General features: G+C 40.1%; 1 protein-coding gene across 1 annotated transcript in view; it reads right to left on the bottom strand.

Moving 5' to 3' along the window:
* The window catches only part of PCNX2 (pecanex 2), a gene marked incomplete at its 3' end in the record, with an annotated part of 278430 nt that overhangs the window by 238270 nt on the left and 21371 nt on the right, over nucleotides 1–18789 (bottom strand). Inside the window, exons 5-8 of the mRNA XM_082854963.1 lie at nucleotides 10858–12135; nucleotides 3511–3658; nucleotides 3240–3385; nucleotides 765–858 (exon numbers count right to left, since the gene is read on the bottom strand). Of these exons, the coding sequence (XP_082711089.1) occupies nucleotides 765–858; nucleotides 3240–3385; nucleotides 3511–3658; nucleotides 10858–12135 (1666 nt within the window). The remainder of the gene's footprint in view (nucleotides 1–764; nucleotides 859–3239; nucleotides 3386–3510; nucleotides 3659–10857; nucleotides 12136–18789) is intronic.

Here is an 18789-nt window from a genome sequence, read left to right as displayed (position 1 = left end):
CCTGTAACTCCCTTGAGTTATACGCCTCCCTTCTCCAGGTGTGAAGCCTAAGGCATCCCCGTGACATGACACAAGTCTTCCGTACATCCTCAAATAGGCGTACACCTCTCGAGAAATGTACATGAAAAGTCTCCTCCCTTACTCAGAGCAAGCCACTGAGGAACGGCCCTGTGGGTTATCCTCAAAGAATCTTGAAGTCCAGGACGAAGGATGAATTTGGTCCACCAGTGATAAGATTTAGAGCTTGCCCAACGCCACCGTGAATCCACGTACGTTCTGGATATGCAAGCGAATTCAATATCAACTTAATTAACGTGATCAGGAAAGTTACTCAACACACGCTAAAGGAGAAGAGAAAGGATGTTTAGATCATCTATCTACAAAAGAGCTTGTCGGCGCAGACGAGAACTAACCACATCTCTAGTCCGTTCCTTGAGACGAGTTTAATAACGTGTTCTTCAGCTGCATCACCACCTTTCCTATAATTGTTTGCACAGGGTTCCCCTCTATTTATGCCTACGTGTTATATTCATTTTTGGAAGTGGCTACTATGAAAGTGGTTCTGTTTATTTTCAATTATTCTACAATATCTGATTTTCTTTTTCTTTCACGCGAAACCCACATGCTTTGCCGCCTACAGACGGATTATCACCTTCATTCTACACCAGGATCTTCACTTCATTTACACTCGGAGTCGGTTGCATGTCAGTTGCTGGGGGCAGCAACGCGACACCTTCCCCAACCTGAAAACAAGCCCCACTTACCCAGCGTGAGAGAAGCCGTCATAATTTGATGGCTGATGCTGGAAAGGGCCTTCTTTCTGATTTCCAGACTTTAAGTAACAGGATTTAATTTCCCCTGCAAAATTTCGGCAAAGAAGATTACACAGTTATTCGTATATGATCATTTCCGCGTATACTTTTTCCAAGTTAGAGGGAACTCATTTTGGACTATTTTTGTGATAATTGTTGGTAGTCTAGGTCCATTCTTTGTATTTCTCCACAGAATGTGTAACTTAGCTAAGAAAATCGTGACGTACCTCTCTGATAATATGCTTAGACAAGTTTGACTCAGTTACTTACTTTTCACTGAAGTATAGTTGATTCACAGTGTTGCGTTAGTTTCAGGTGTACAGCAAAGGGAATCAGTTATATATATATATATATATATATATATATATATATATATATACACACATTCTTTTTCAGATTCTTTTCCATTATAGCTTATTACAAGATATTGAATATAGTTCCCTGTGCTCTACAGTAGGTCCTTGTTGTCTATCTATTTTATGTATAATAGTGTGAATCTGTTAATCCCAAACTCCCAATTTATCCCTCCCCGCTTTTCCACTTTGGTAACCCTAAGTTTGTTTTCTATGTCTGTGAGTTTGTTTCTGTTCATTTGTGCCATTTTTTAAGATTCCACATATAAGTGATATCACATGACTCAGTTACTTATTACTTAATTGCTTTTCATCGATTCATGTGCACCATTTCTAATCCCCTTCTGCGTACTCTTTTCAATGCATGTCTTCTGTATGGTCTCTTCGCGTGTCAGGATGATCTGTGTGTGCTGTAACTGGGTTTGGTTTGGTTTGGTTTGTATCATGTGCAGAAGAGGCTTATTAAGTGTGTGGTTTTGATCGGTGGACCACAAGGGGCCATCCCAACCTTTGAATTTGCAGATGAGCATTGGCACAGCTACTGACTGGTATGCCAGCCTGGTAATGAGGAAAAGCAAGAGATGGAATTAATTTGCGGAGCTAAATTAGCCTGCGAAAGTGGTTCAGGGTACTGAGGTGTGAAAAGCAGTTCACTCTGTAAATGTAAACGGTCTCTCCCCAGAAGAGGTTTTGGGCGTACTTTCTTCAGGTGACAGGGAAGCATAATTAACCTTGTCTGTTATGAGCAGCTGCAATGTAGGCTGCAGTGCTGGACCTCAACTTCAAGGTGGTACCCCCAAAAGAAACATTCACAGTGACAACCAACGGCCCCTCTGGAGGCTTTGATAGAAGTGCTACTGTCGTTCTTCATAATGTAAAAGTCTCTTTGTATTTCTGCAGATGCAGAAGCACTTCAAACTATAAACCGCTGATCTATATAGAGAGGGTAATATATCATTTATTATCCAAACCAGGATCCTTGTGAGAGTAGAATAATAAGTTTACATTGATCTATAAGGGACTTAACCCAAGACCCGACCTACAAAAACTAAGACCTATACCCCTTATCTAAGGAACCTTGAATTTGCCTTTTAATGGTTCTTCCTTCCTTTCCTTCCTTCTCTTTCTTTCTTTCTTGTTCTTTCTTCCTTCCGTCCTTCCTTTCTATTACTTTTTAAAATCTTTTTTATAACAAGGTATTAAAAATATATCAGGGTCAGATTTTCAACATATATCCAATGAATATTTCTTAGGTACTGGGCATTACCTTCCCAACGTTTACAACTGTGAGGGAGAAAATGTCACTAATCAAATTATTATAAGTCAATAAACAATTAGAAGCTGTAACAGTCTCAAAGAAGGAAAAGGATAGGGTGTTAGGAAAGCAAAAGAGCAGAGGAACCTGATTAAACCTGGGAAATCCAGGAAAGGTTTTCCTGAAGAACTTTCTTTAGAACTGAGATCCGAAGGGTAACTGGTACAATGTGGGCACAGGGACACGGTTATGTGCAAAGGCCCTGAGGCAGGAGGGCGCACACTCTGTTCTAAGAACATTATGTGTGAGCAAGCAGAACTAAGCCTTCCTCTTCCAGTCTAGCACAGGTATCCCCCGCTTTCTGTAAGTTCGCTTTACGCCACCTCATTTTTTACGAAAGACCTACCTTAGTACATGTTTTTGCTAACTGAAAGAAATCCGAAAATTTTTTCTGCTTCTAAAGGGCTAAAAGAGCATTCAGCGTTTGTTTTGCAGTGAGTTATACAGCCAGCGCACACCCCAAGCAATGAGAGTAGCATCACCAAGCTCCCTCCCCAGGTACTATACCCAGTATCTTAGCATCAAGCTGCCATAGCTTTGAATTAGGACCATCTGTGTCTTATATTGATGTATTTTTTGCATCCTTAGGTAACTGCCTCTTTGCTTTATACCCTTTCAGTTTAGGAAAGATCTCGTGGGACCACTCTACTTTCAGATAGAGGGGAAACCTGTCCTCAGGCTAAGAGACCACATGGGACCTTGAGAAAGCTGCCAGCCTTCCCCCTTCTACGTCATGAGTAAAGAGCTCTAAAGACTTACCATGTTCATCAATAAAGACATGCATCCCATCCACAGACACCTCATCTTGCACAGATGTTTCAGGTCCACTGATGACTTGCAACACAGAACTATCTTGTTGGGAAGTTACCCTGTAGATTATCTGCCTTTGTCTACTGCCCTGGAAACTTAACATACATAAAAATTTCAAAAACTATGTGGAACGCCTCCTTACCCTTAAGAAAGCATTAAAAGAAGCAGCCAGTAAGTGAGGCTGCACCAGCATGAAGCCATAGACCTAAGTTATCCTTACAGGGTCGGGATCTTGGCAGGCTCAGTGAGCCCGGGGCTGGTGCTGGTGTGCTCTTGACTTTGCACGTCTGGTTTTCCTTGCTTGGCGTTGGGTCCACTGGCCTTCTCACTTTCTAGGATTTCCTCCTTTTTCTCCTGGGAATGGTTATCTGAAAAACATTGCTTTATGTGTTAACATCATATTAAATAAGAAATTAAGGGGAAGATACTTGGAAACAAGTTACCAAAACTGAAGCAAGAATAGATAGAAAATCTAAATATTTCCTATGAGTTCAGAATAAATACATTTAAAATAAATTAAATACATTTTATTTAGATAAATTTTCATTTTACTAATTACGGAAGTACCTAAATATTTTTGAAAAACAGAAGTGTGTATGTGTCAGAGACATGTTGTTCAGACATCTACAAATACCATCACTTTACATATGGATTCAAGGACTCCCTTGTAATACTCCAGTGACCACTGGCTTACCCAGTTGAAAATCACCCTTTTGGCTAACTTAGTCCTGAAAGGTTCATAGCTCATACATGAATAGCATCGAGGAAAATAATGGCATAAATACCCCGGCGATTTTGGAGTAAAGTCTCATTTTGCATTTTAAAACCTTATCAGTCTTTCCTTCTCACTCATTCTCAAAATCTAAATTTTCAAGCTGAAGGTAGAATTGGCCTCTTCATAAAGTAGGTGCTCATTAAGTAGAGCTGACTTTGAACCACACCTTGGCACTGTGGAGGACTCAGTGAGATACTATGCCTACGCCTTACCCTGAGAATATTTTAAGATGAATTAGAATTCCAAGATCAATAGGTATATATCAGGTTTTTGAATTTTTAGAATCCTCTTTAAATAATGGACCAGAACAAGGGTCTTAGTTTACACCACTATGCAAAGTGGAATGACCCCTGAGGGTCAGCCGTCCTTATCTAAAGACACACCCAATGGCCACTTTTAAGGTCACAATGTCCTCTGTATTCCCATGACCAAAGATACCAATAGCTATCTTCTTCTGCATAAATTTTTGCCTGAGAGAAGAACACGATTGAGTGGTTTGAACCTACAGGCTCTTTCAGGACATGGCATTCAGAAAGCCCAGCAAGATCTGTCTCAAAAGGTGAAGTGGGGTCTAAATCACATCATCATGTATACAACAAAGTTTATCATCCTTGGACTTGAAGTACTTAGAGAAACACTGCTGACTTCCAAGTGAGTCCTGAAGATAAATATTCCCAGTGCATCTGTGAAACGATCAGAATTTCTTTGGTACAAAAATGTTTGCCTTTCATTTGACAGCTTGTCAGGATAGAAGTTTTCACAGTTTTCAAGAAACACATTTGTGAGAAAGTGCTATCATAACAAACAGCTTTAGCCAGTGATCACGTCACGTAAAAACTGCAGGGAGGCATGTTTAGACAGCTCTGCCTTCTGACACTACATGTATGTGGACCCATCCATTCGCTTCGCTTTTAATACCTTAGTCTCTCCTTCCCTTAAATGGGCACATTACATATATCAACCTATGGGTTATTTTTTTCTTTTTCCCTTTAAAAATACACGTTTATAGGAATTCTCTGTTTCTAAAAATAATACACATGAATGCCATGTAATTTAAAACTAGAGAAAAGGAAAAAAAAATCTTAAATTACTCTTAACCCCACCATGCTGTTACAGGAGCCAATATGACACATACCACACCAGTATTTTTTTCTAGGCATCATTTTTTTTTTCAAAATTTAAGTCATAATCCAGATGTTGATTTATAACTGTTCTATTTAACTTAAAGTATTGTAAATATTTAATGCCATTAGACATTCTCCTACATCATCTACATCATCTAAAAATGGAAGTTATATAATATTACATTAATATAATTTACTAAACTAAATAGAACAGTTAGAAAACAAATGTTGTTTTATAGCGGTTCTATTTATCTTAAAGTATTATAAATATTTAATTACATGAGATATTCTTCTACATTATCCAAAAATTGAAGTATATACTACATTTAAAAGTATAATTTATTAAACTAGACCCCTACTGTTATAAATTTAGGGTCTTTCAATTTTTCTATACTCCAGATAATTCTTCAATAATCATCTTCACGTGCATCATGATTATTTTCTTAGAAAGTCTAGAAGAAACTGAGTATACAAATGGATAATAGCCAGACAATATATATAAATGCAGAACTCTGACCTACAAGCTACAGCAACCAGCCCAGAAAACCAACCCATAACCTACAGTAACCAGCCAAGAAACCAATACACGATACAAGTCAGACTTGCAGGAACTCAGACCACTGCTTCTAGCAAATAGCTCAGAAAGCCAAATAATAACCCCTGTAACAATCAGTCCCAAACGGCCAGGACTTGAATAATAACAGAGCTTCCCTAATTTTTGCCCCTGCTTCCAACCAGAGAAATCCAACCAATCAGAAAAAGCCAAATACGCTCCCCTAACCAATCGCATAGGGTGCTCTAATTACCCCACCTCCAGCTTCCCCAGGCCAACAGCCTGCAATCACACCCAAAGCCTTCCTTTCTTCCACTACAAAGCTTTCCCACTCCTCTGCCTGCCTTGGAGTCGCTGCCAAAATGCTGGTGGCTGACTCTCGCTGTAGCAAGCTCTGAATAATAGCCTTAGTTCTTCTCATTTGAGCAGTCTTTGTTTATTTCCACAAAGTAAAATAAAGCTGTGTCAAAAGAAAACAAAAACATGGCTTTAAAGGCTGTTGATAAGGGTGTGGTTTTCCATAACCTCAAATTCTAGAATATCCCCAAGACCTAAAGATAATTTAAAGGCCTTTGTGGAGATGACCTGGGTTGGAAATAAGAGCACCATAGAGGGCTTCCCTGGTGGCACAGTGGTTAAGAATCCACCTGCCAACACAGGGGACACGGGTTCGAGCCCAGGCCCGGGAAGATCCCACATGCCACGGAGCAACTAAGCCCATGCGCCACAACTACTGAGCCTGCGCTCTAGAGCCCGTGAGCCACAACTACTGAGCCCACGTGCCACAACTACTGAGCCCATGCACCTAGAGCCCATGTTCCGCAACAAGAGAAGCCACTGCAATGAGAAGCCCGCGCACCAAAGCCAAGAGCAGCCCCCGCTCACCGTAACTAGAGAAAGCCCACACGCAGCAACAAAGACCCAATGTAGCCAAAAATAAATAAATAAATTTATTTAAAAAAAAAAAAAGAGTACCATAGAGATACCTGGACAACCACATGTAAAAGAAAAAGATTAGAACATTTCTTCACACCATATGCAAAAATAAGCTCAAAATGGATTAAAGACCTAAATGTAAGGTCAAAAAACAAAATACTCCCAGAAGAAAACATAGGCAGAACACTTTGACATAAATCGTAGTATTATTGTTTGCATCTGTTTCCTAAGGCAAAGGAAACAAAAGCAAAAACAAACAAATGGGACTAATTAAACTTAAAAGCTTTTGTACAGCAAAGGAGACCACTGTCAAAACAAATAGACAACCTAATGATTGGGAGAGAATATTTGCAAATAATATGACCAATAAGGAGTTAATATCCAAAATATATAAACATTTTATACAAATCAATATCAAGAAAACAAATCAATCCGATTCAAAAAATGGGCAGAAGACATGAATAGACATTTTTCTAAAGAAGACATAAAGATGGCCAACAGGCACATGAAAAGATGCTCAACATTGCTAATCATCAGAGAAATGCAAACCAAAACCACAATGAGTCGTTACCTCACACCTGTCAGAAGGGCTATCATCAAAAAGCCTACAGATAATACATGTTGTTGAGGATATGGAGAAAAGGGAACCCTAGTAATTGTTGGTGGGAATGTAAACTGGTACGGCCACTATGGAGAACAGTATGGAAATTCCTCAAAAACCTGAAAATAGAACCACCATATGATCCAGCAATCCCACTCCTGGGTATATATCTGAAGAAAACGAAAACACTAATTTGAAAAGGTATTCACAGCATCAGTGTCTACAACAGCCAAGATATGTAAGCGACCTAAGTGTCCATCAACAGGTGAATGGATAAAGAAGATGTGGTATGGCTATTTACAATGGAATACTACTCAGCCATAAAAAGGAATGAACTTTTGCCATTTGCAACAAAATGGATGGACTTGTAGTTATTATGCTTAGTGAAATAAGTCAGACAGAGAAAGACAAATACTGTATGTTATCACATACATGTGGAATCTAAAAAATAAAACTAGTGAATATAACAAAACAGAAACAGACTCACAGATATAGAGAACAAACTAGTGGTTACCAGTGCGGAGAGGGAAGGGGGGAGGGGCAAGACAGGGGTAGGGGGTTAAGAGGTACAAACCACTATGTTTAAAATAAATAAGCTACAAGGATACATTGTAAAGCACCGGGAATAGAGCCAGTATTTTATAAGAACTTTAAATGAAGTACAATCTTTAAAAATTGTAAATCACTGTTAATACCGGAAATAAATATAATATTGTAAATCAACTGTATTTCAATAAAAAAAAATAGGAGGCAGGAGAGTAATTCCCAGGACAATAAGAAGAGCAAATGTCTGGTAATTTTAAAAAATTAAATTAAAAAAAAAACTCTGTCCCTGCCTGGAATAGGCATACGATCCAGTCCAACTCCTCCCTCCCTGTTGTACCTGCAAGTTTGCCACAACCAAGCCTGTTCCTTTCCATAGAAAACCTCATAGTATCTACATCTCTTTGCACACCCCCTAGGTTTCCAACTCAACCCTGTTCTGATTGAACGTGGCTGGCTGAAAAGTTTAAGAGCAGAAACTTAAGTAGACAGACCAAATAAACCTCACATATAGCCTGAGGGGAACCTCAGAAGAGAAGTCTGAAATTGATCAAGTACAAGACTTTTCACATATTTTCTTACTTGAATCATCACAGTAAATCTGTAGCGTATTATTATTCCTGCTTTACTGAAGCTACTGTGACTCAGATGGATATGGTGAGTTGTCCAAGCTCACCCCGCTGGACTGCAAAACCAAAATTTGGCCCTGGGCTGTCAAGTTCCAAACCCAGAGCTCTGTCCTCCCCACACACAGCTTCCCGGAAAGAAACACATCACCCAGATCAGCATTACCTAATACAGTAGCCAGTGGCCACATGTGGCTACTTAAATGAAGTAAAATTCAATAAAATTAAAAATTCCACTTCTCAGCTGCACAATCCCCATTTCAAGTATTTAATAGCTACACGTGGCCAGTGCCTGCTGTCCTGGACGGCAGATACGGGATAATTCCATCACTGCAGAAAGTTCTATTAGACAGTGCTGGTCAAGATGCGTGAACCTTTTATGAATTAGACGGTGAGAATCCAAATCTTGTATCAAAGTGTCTAGTACCTCAAAGTAACCAATGCTTTCTTGTACTGCATGTGTCTGTTATAAAGTTTAGCTGAATCTTTCCTGTTCTTTTTACTCCATATGCAAAATCTTGGATACACAGACATAGTAACACGGAGAATGCATTCACTTTACATAACTTCAATATTCAGACTTAATGAATTTTTAGGCAAGATCGGACTGACCCGCAAGCAGGGCAAGCCTTTTGGCAGAGCACCAGAAAGACAAAAGAAAAAAGAGCAAGTCGCTGGGAGCTGCCTGCATAGAGTCAAAGGGTCCCCCTGACTGGCCCAAAGAGCAGAGAACAGGCAGCAGCAAAGGGACAATCATAGCACAAAGATATGCTACTGCCATGTGAACCACAACTTCCTGCAAGCAATCCTACCATATAGATATGCTCTCAGAGACCTAGGCAGAAATGATGTACTCAAAAATCAAAGAAGTATGGACATTTAAAGTTAAAAGACTTTGGGACTTCCCTGGTGACGTAGTGGTTAAGAATCCGCCTGCCAATGCAGGGGACACAGGTTCGAGCCCTGGTCCAGGAAGATCCCACATGCTGTGGAACAACTAAGCCTGCGCACCACAACTAGCGAGCCCAAGCGCGCCTAGAGCCCGTGCTCCACAACAGGAGAAGCCACCGCAGTAAGAAGCCCATGCACTGTAATGAAGAGTAGTCCCCGCTTGCTGCAACTAGAGAAAGCCCGCATGCAGCCAAAAATAAAATTAATTAATTAATTAATTAATTAATTAAAAATAAATAAATAAAGTTAAAAGACTTTGTAAAAACTCTAGTCCATGGGACTTCCCTGGCGGTCGGGTCCAGTGGTTAGGACTCAGCGCTTTCACTGCCTTGGCCCCAGGTTCAATCCCTGGTCGGGGAACTAAGATTCCACAACCCATGTGGAGTGGCCACAAAAAAAAAAAAAAAAAAAAACTCTAGTCCAGTAACATCCTTTGCCTGGGAGGAAACGGAGCCCAGAGATATTAAGAGAATGAATCTTCTATTCATACAGGAAATATAGTTTATTATTTATGAGTGTTGACTCTGTAGCCAGACTGCCTGGAATCAAAGCTGAGTTGTAGACTTACTAGGCTAACTTGGGAAAGGTAGTGAAAACCAGCTGCAAAAAAGGAATGATAACAGGACCCATAACACAAGGTTACATGAAGACTAAATGAGTGAAAGTGAGACTAACTGTATAATATACTGCTCAAACTGGGAACCCTTTTGAGAGTGAAAGGCAGTGTTATTAATAATTATGTTGGCAAAACACACGTTAATGAGGGCCTTTTTGGACAAACCACCACGGATGGTCACCCGTGTTAATATCTGTAAAGTCCTTAGGATGGTGCCGGCGTGAATTAAGAGCTGTGTGTTTGTTATAATTATGTTTACAACTTGGGATAATTAGAGAATTCAGCACAGATTATATAATGGAATTCAACAGAAAAGTGGATTCCTTTCACAGAAATGTGCTTTACAATCAGCTTTCCCAGAATGAATCTATTCTATTATTTTTCATACTTTTTAATTTATTTTTTTAAAAGTCTCATTGAATTTGTTACAATATTGCTTCTGTTTTATGTTTTGGTTTTTTTGGCCACGAGTCACGTGGGATCTTAGCTCCCCAACCAGGGATCGAGCGTGCACCCCCTGCATTGGGAGGTGAAGTCTCAACCACTGGACCGCCAGGAAAGTTCTGCATCTATTCTATGAAGGAAGAGCTACCTTCAGGGGTCTTGTCACCATGGTAAAATATAACTGCTCATTTCCTTAGAAGTAACCGTTCTTGCCTAGGGAAGCCAAATCTTCATTACTATGCCTTAAATTTCCTGGTGGAATAAGCCAGGTTTAATCCATGCTCATCACACAGCTTAGTTTTGATACACTCAGCAAATATCAGTGACGACACCAAGCACCCAACAATTACACAACAGTTATCCCGCTGTTTGCAAAATCAAATCACAGAAGCCCGCACCTCCAGGAAGCCCGCTGTCTTTGCTCTGCTCTGCCGGCTCATTCTTTTGGTTGGATACCACCACCTTGGAAGTATTAATTGATTCTAACAGGGAGACAAATTCCAGGAAGTTGGATTCATTTGGTATTTGTCCTTCCTTGGCCTCCAGGTCAGATTTGGAAGTTGGCATTGTTTGCTCTTTATCGTTAATAACTTCTGCGGAACTTTTGCTCAAGAAGACGTCTGTCCCGCTGTCTACGCTGAGGACTTGGGAGCGTCTCTTTTCCTGGCTGGTTCTACAAGATGATGGGTCAAGGTTAGCCTGGACTTCCATGCCCCCCTCAGACTCGGAGACCACATCAGGCGTGGGTGGCGGGGTTGTACAGGGGTCTCCTGGGGAAGGACTGTGGTCCTGTGTGGCATCGCCCCCGTCCCCAGATTCATAGCCAGAACATGGATTGGAAGACGCCTCCACCATCAATCTCTCCGGTGTCCTGTCACTTCCATTGCCTTCGGGACACACCATGCCTCCTCCTCCACCCTCAGACAGCTCAAGGGTGATGATGGGAATTCTCATCTGTTTCTCAGGACCAGCAGCCCCTGGGGGAACTGGCTCGGCATCACACGTGAAGCCGGTTGCCTCAGTACCAACCACCTTCAGGTGAAGAGAACTTTCCAAGTCTGTCATGGAGTTGGGGGTACTGCTCATGGTGATGACAATCTTAATGGGCTCGTGCAGACTCAGCAGGTCTCCAGGTTGAGAAGTATCTATAAGAGTGACAGCGACCTCATTATCTGAGTCATCCACCTCCTGGTTCAAGGGTGGGTCCACCTGCTGGGAAACCTGCTCCCGCCCAGGTTTGGCGATGACGGTGTTACACTGAGGGCAGCTACTGCTCAGGCTGTCCTGAGGCGACTTGCTTTGCAACTGTTCCCTGATGGAGGCAAAATTCCCAGGTTCTGGGATCGGGACGGAATTCTCACTCCCCCAAGGCTGGAAAGAAACATCTGTCTCCAGTAAGTCGTATTGAGACAAAGACAGGTAGGGCACCTTCTTCACGGCTTCTTTGTCCACCAAGCCACCCTCGGATCTGTGGCAGAAGGGGGGCTGCCCCTGGCCCCCTTTTTCCTTCCCTTTATCACTGATGCAAGTTTCTGCCACGACTGGTTTCACTGGTATTGCTGACGTGGTCATGGTTTCCGGCACGTGCCCTTTAGAAGCAGGTAAGCGTTCCGTTTTCATCCCAGGTGCTGTAGATGACACTGGTGCTACGGGCTGGTCATCTGACACAATGACACCTGAAATCAACAACAACAGCAACTCGATTCACATCCAGAATGGATGAATAATGTCATGGAGCAAGACCGAATAATAACAAACTAAAAATAACACCAGCAACAAATGTGATTAGATGCTTAGTCTAAAAATAGCACCTCCGCTGTGAAATTGTTCTTGAAATCTCTGTATTTAAAAAATAATTCAGGCTTGTAGCTTTCCTTCTTTTGTGGGCTTGGGAGGCAGACTAGTATGATTTAAACAACGTATTTGCAATCAGAAAGGTCCTGGCTCTGCTATTCACTAGCTACGTTATATTGGGCAAGTTACTTAATCCTTCTAAACCAAGGCAGGGAGGGTCCAAAATATTGATATATAAGGCTTGACAAGCAAAAGCAGCTTGGATTTTATGCTAAGAATAATGTGAACTCAGCAGAAGTTTTTCAATGCAGGGAAAGGAAGGGGTTCATTCTGGCCTCCAAAAGTTCTTTTCTAAGTCTTCTGAAGACAATCAAAAGACAATAAAATGGGAGGAGGAACCAAGATGGTGGAGTAGAAGGACGTGCTCTCACTCCCTCTTACGAGAGCACCAGAATCACAACTAGCTGCTGGACAATCATCGACAGGAAGACACTGGAACTCACCAAAAAAGATACCCGACATCCAAAGACAAAGGAGAAGCCACAATGAGACGGTAGGAGGGGCGAAATCACAATAAAATCAAATCCAATAACTGCTGGGTGGGTGACTCACAAACTGGCTCACAAACACTCACAAACACTTATACCAAAGAAGTCCACCCACTGGAGTGAAGGTTCTGAGCCCCACGTCAGGCTTCACAACCTGGGGGCCCGGCAACGGGAGGAGGAATTCCTAGAGAATCAGACTTTGAAGGCTAGTGGGAATTGATTGCAGGACTTCGACAGGACTGGTGGAAACAGAGACCCCATTCTTGGAGGGAACACACAAAGTAGTGTGTGCATCAGGACCCAGGGGAAGGAGCAGTGACCCCATAGGAGACTGAACCAGACCTACCTGCTAGTGCTGGAGGGTCTCCTGCAGAGGCGGGGGGTGGCTCTGTTTCACCATGGGGACAAGGACAGTGGCAGCAGAACTTCTGGGAGGTACTCCTTGGCGAGAGCCCTCCCAGAGTCTGTCATTAGCCCCACCAAAGAGCTCAGGTAGGTTCCAGTGTTGGGTTGCCTCAGGCAAAACAACCAACAGGGAGGGAACCCAGCCCCACCCATCAACAGTCAAGTGGATTAAAGTTTTACTGAGCTCTGCCCACCACAGCAACAGTCAGCTCTACCCACCACCAGAGCCTCTTAGATAGCCTCATCCACCAGAGGGCAGACAGCAGAAGCAAGAAAAACTACAGTCCTGCAGCCTGTGGAACAAAAACCACATTCACAGAAAGATAGACAAGATGAAAGGCAGAGGACTATGTACCAGATGAAGGAACAAGATAAAACCCCAGAGAAACAACTAAATGAAGTGGAGATAGGCAACCTTCCAGAAAAAGAATTCAGAATAATGATAGTGAAGATGATCCAGGACCTTGGAAAAACAATGGAGGCAAAGATCGAGAAGATGCAAGAAATGTTTAACAAAGACCTAGAAGAATTAAAGAACAAACACCTAGAAGAATTAAAGAACAAACAAACAGAGATGAACAATACAATAACTGAAATGAAAAATACACTAGAAGGAATCAATAGCAGAATAACTGAGGCAGAAGAACGGATAAGTGACCTGGAAGACAGAATGGTGGAATTCACTGCTGCAGAACAGAATAAAGAAAAAAGAATGAAAAGAAATGAAGACAGCCTAAGAGACCTCTGGGACAACATTAAATGCAACAACATTTGCACTATAGGGGTCCCAGAAGGAGAAGAGAGAGAGAAAGGACCTGAGAAAATATTTGAAGAGATTATAGTAAAAAATTCCCTAACATGGGAAAGGAAATAGCCACCCAAGTCCAGGAAGAGCAGAGAGTCCCATACAGGATAAAACCAAGGAGAAACACGCCAAGACACATATTAATCAGATTGGCAAAAATTAAAGACAAAGAAATTACTGAAAGCAGCAAGGGAAAAACGACAAATAACATACAAGGAACTCCCATAAGGTTAACAGCTGATTTCCCAGCAGAAACTCTACAAGCCAGAAGGGAGTGGCATGATATACTTAAAGTGATGAAAGGGAAGAACCTACAACCAAGATTACTCTACCCAGCAAGGATCTCATTCAGATTCGATGGTGAAATCGAAAGCTTTACAGACAAGCAAAAGCTAAGAGAATTCAGCACCACCAAACCAGCTCTACAACAAATGTTAAAGGAACTTCTCTAAGTGCGAAACACAAGAGAAGAAACGAACCTACAAAAACAAACCCAAAACAATTAAGAAAATGGTAACAGGAACATACATATCGATAATTACCTTAAACGTGAATGGATTAAATGCTCCAACCAAAAGACACATGCTTGCTGAATGGATACAAAAACAAGACCCATATAGATGCTGTCTACAAGAGATCCATTTCAGACCTAGGGACACATACAGACTGAAAGTGAGGGGATGGAAAAAGATATTCCATGCAAATGGAAATCAAAAGACAGCTGGAGTAGCTATACTCATATCAGATAAAATAGACTTTAAAATAAAGAATGTTACAAGAGACAAGGAAGGACACTACATAATGATTAAGGGATCAATCCAAGAAGAAGATATAACTATTATAAATATATATGCACCCAACATAGGAGCACCTCAATACATAAGGCAACTGCTAATAGCTATAAAAGAGGAAATCGACAGTAACACAATAATAGTGGGGAACTTTAACACCTCACTTACACCAATGGACAGATCATCCAAAATGAAAATAAATAAGGAAACAAGTTTTAAAAGACACAATAGACCAGATAGATTTAATTGATATTTGTAGGACATTCCATCCAAAAACAGCAGATTACACTTTCTTCTCAAATGCGCACGGAACATTCTCCAGGATATATCACATCTTGGGTCACAAATCAAGCCTCTGTAAATTTAAGAAAATCGAAATCATATCAAGCATCTTTTCAGACCACAACACTATGAGAGTAGAAATGAATTACAGGGGGAAAAATGTAAAAAACACAAACACATGGAGGCTAAACAATATGCTACTAAATAACCAAGAGATCACTGAAGAAATCAAAGAGGAAATCAAAAAATACCTAGAGAAAAATGACAATGAAAACACGATGATCCAAACCCTATGGGATGCAACAAAAGCAGTTTTAAGAGGGAAGTTTATAGCTATACAAGCCTATCTAAAGAAACAAGAAAAATCTCAAGTAATCAATCTAACCCTACACCTAAAGGAAAGAGAAAGAAGAACAAACACCCAAAGTTAGCAGAAGAAAAGAAATCATAAAGATCAGAGCAGAAATAAATGAAATAGAAACAAAGAAAACAATAGCAAAGATCAATACAACTAAAAACTGGTTCTTTGAGAAGATAAACAAAATTGATAAACCATTAGGCAGACTCATCAAGAAAAAGAGGGAGAGGACTCAAATCAATAAAATTAGAAATGAAAAAGAAGTTACAACAGACACCACAGAAATACAAAGCATCCTGAGAGACTACTACAAGCAGCTCTATGGCAATAAAATGGACAACCTGGAAGACATGGACAAATTCTTAGAAAGGTATAACCTTCCAAGACTGAACCAGGAAGAAATAGAAAATATGAAAAGACCAATCACAAGTACTGAACTAGAAACTGTGATTAAAAATCTTCCAACAAACAAAAGGCCAGGACCAGATGGCTTCACAGGTGAATTCTATCAAACATTTAGAGAAGAGCTATCACCTATCCTTCTCAAACTCTTCCAAAAAATTGCAGAGGAGAGAACACTCCCAAACTCATTCTCTGAGGGCACCATCACCCTGATAACAAAACCAGACAAAGATACTACAAAAAAAGAAAACTACAAACCAATATCACTGATAAATATAGATGCAAAAATCCTCAACAAAATACTAGCAAACAGAATCCAACAACACGTTAAAAGGATCATACACCACAATCAAGTGGGATTTATCCCAGGGATGCAAGGATTCTTCAATATATGCAAATCAATCAATGTGATACACCATATTAACAAATTGAAGAATAAAAACCATATATGATCATCTCAATAGATGCAGAAAAAGCTTTTGACAAAATTCATCACCCATTTAATGATAAAAACTCTCCAGAAAGTGGGCACAGAGGGAACCTACCTCAACATAATAAAGGCCATATACGACAAACCCACAGCAAACATCATTCTCAACAGTGAAAAACTGAAAGCATTTCCTCTAAGATCAGGAATAAGACAAAGATGTCCACTCTCGCCACTCTTATTCAACATAGTTTTGGAAGTCCTAGCCACGGCAATCAGAGAAGAAAAAAAAAGGAATACAAATTGGAAAAGAAGAAGTAAAACTGTCACTGTTTGCAGATGACATGATACTATACATACAGAATCCTAAAAATGCCACCAGAAAACTACTAGAGCTAATCAATGAATTTGGTAAAGTAGCAGGATACAAAATTAATGCACATTCCTATACACTAATGATGAAAAATCTGAAAGAGAAATTATGGAAACACTCCCATTTACCATTGCAACAAAAAGAATAAAATACTTAGGAATAAACCTACCTAGGGAGACAAAAGACATGTGTGCAGAAAACTATAAGACACTGATGAAAGAAATTAAAGATGATACCAACAGATGGACTGATATACCATGTTCTTGGACTGGAAGAATCAATATTGTGAAAATGACTATACTACCCAAAGCAATCTACAGATTCAAAGCAATTCCTATCAAATTACCAATTGCATTTTTTACGGAACTAGAACAAATCATCTTAAAATTTGTATGGAGACACAAAAGACCCCGAATAGCCAAAGCAGTCTTGAGGGAAAAAAACGGAGCTGGAGGAATCAGACTCCCTGACTTCCGACTATACTACAAAGCTACAGTAATCAAGACAATATGGTACTGGCACAAAAACAGAAACACAGATCAATGGAACAAGATAGAAAACCCAGAGATAAACCCACGCACCTATGGTCAACTAATCTATGACAAAGGAGACAAAGATATACAATGGAGAAAGGACAGTCTCTTCAGTAAGTGGTGCTGGGTAAACTGGACAGCTACATGTAAAAGAATGAAATTAGAATACTCCCTAACACCATACACAAATATAAACTCAAAATGGATCCAAGATCTAAATGTAAGACCAGACACTATAAAACTCTTAGAGGAAAACATAGGAAGAACACTCTGACATAAATCACAGCAAGATCTTTTTTGATCCACTTCCTAGAGTAATGGAAATAAAAACAAAAATAAACAAATGGGACCTAATGAAATTTCAAAGCTTTTGCACAGCAAAGGAAACCATAAACAAGCCTAAAAGACAACCCTCAGAATGGGAGAAAATATTTGCAAACGAATCAATGGACAAAGGATTAATCTCCAAAATATATAAACAGCTCATGCAGCTCAATATTAAAAAAACAAAGAACCCAATCCAAAAATGGGCAGAAGACCTAAATAGACATTTCTCCAAAGAAGACATACAGATGGCCAAGAAGCACATGAAAAGATGCTCAACATCACTAATTATTAGAGAAATGCAAATCAAAACTACAATGAGGTATCACCTCACACCAGTTAGAATGGGCATCATCAGAAAATCTACAAACAACAAATGCTGGAGAGGCTGTGGAGGAAAGGGAACCCTCTTGTACTGTTGGTGGGAATGTAAATTGATACAGCCACTATGGAGAACAGTATGGAGGTTCCTTAGAAAACTAAAAATAGAACTACCATATGATCCAGCAATCCCACTACTGGGCATATACCCAGAGAAAACCGTAATTCAAAAAGACACATGCACCCCAATGTTCGTTGCAGCACTATTTACAATAGCCAGGTCATGGAAGCAGCCTAAATGCCCATCGAAAGACGAATGGATAAAAAAGTTGTGGTACATATATACAATGGAATATTACTCAGCCATAAAAAGGAACGAAATTGAGTCAGTTATAGAGACATGGACAGATCTAGAGACTGTCATACAGAGTGAAGTGAAGTAAGTCAGAAAGAGAAAAACAAATATCGTATATTAACGCATGTATTTGGAACCTAGAAAAATGGTACAGATGAGCCGGTTTGCGGGGCAGAAGTTGAGACACAGATGTAGAGAACAAACGTATGGACACCAAGGGGAGAAAACTGCAGTGGGGTGGGGATTGTGGTGTGCTGAATTGGAAGATTGGGATTGACATGTATACACTGATGTGTATAAAACTGATGACTGATAAGAACCTGCAGTACAAACAAACAAACAAAAACTAATACTAAACTTTCTTTGTATTATTTGTATGGAAATATGTTAATATAAATGTTTCAGACATTACATGAAATTTCTAAAAATCTTGTATGTTCTGGTATAATGTTATAAGTCATAATTCTAGTTATTACTTTAAAATGTATCTCAGAAATAACTAAAAAAAAAAGACAATAAAATGAAATCTTAGTAAAAAAGTAGAACAAATATTTGTGGTGAGAGGGTTAAAAGAAAATTTCAGGAACAAAATTTGTAACTTGACAGAAATGC

Source organism: Leucopleurus acutus (assembly GCF_964270905.1).
Source record: "Leucopleurus acutus genome assembly, chromosome: 14".
Lineage (NCBI taxonomy): Eukaryota > Metazoa > Chordata > Mammalia > Artiodactyla > Delphinidae > Leucopleurus > Leucopleurus acutus.
This window is presented reverse-complemented; position numbering and strand designations above follow the sequence as displayed.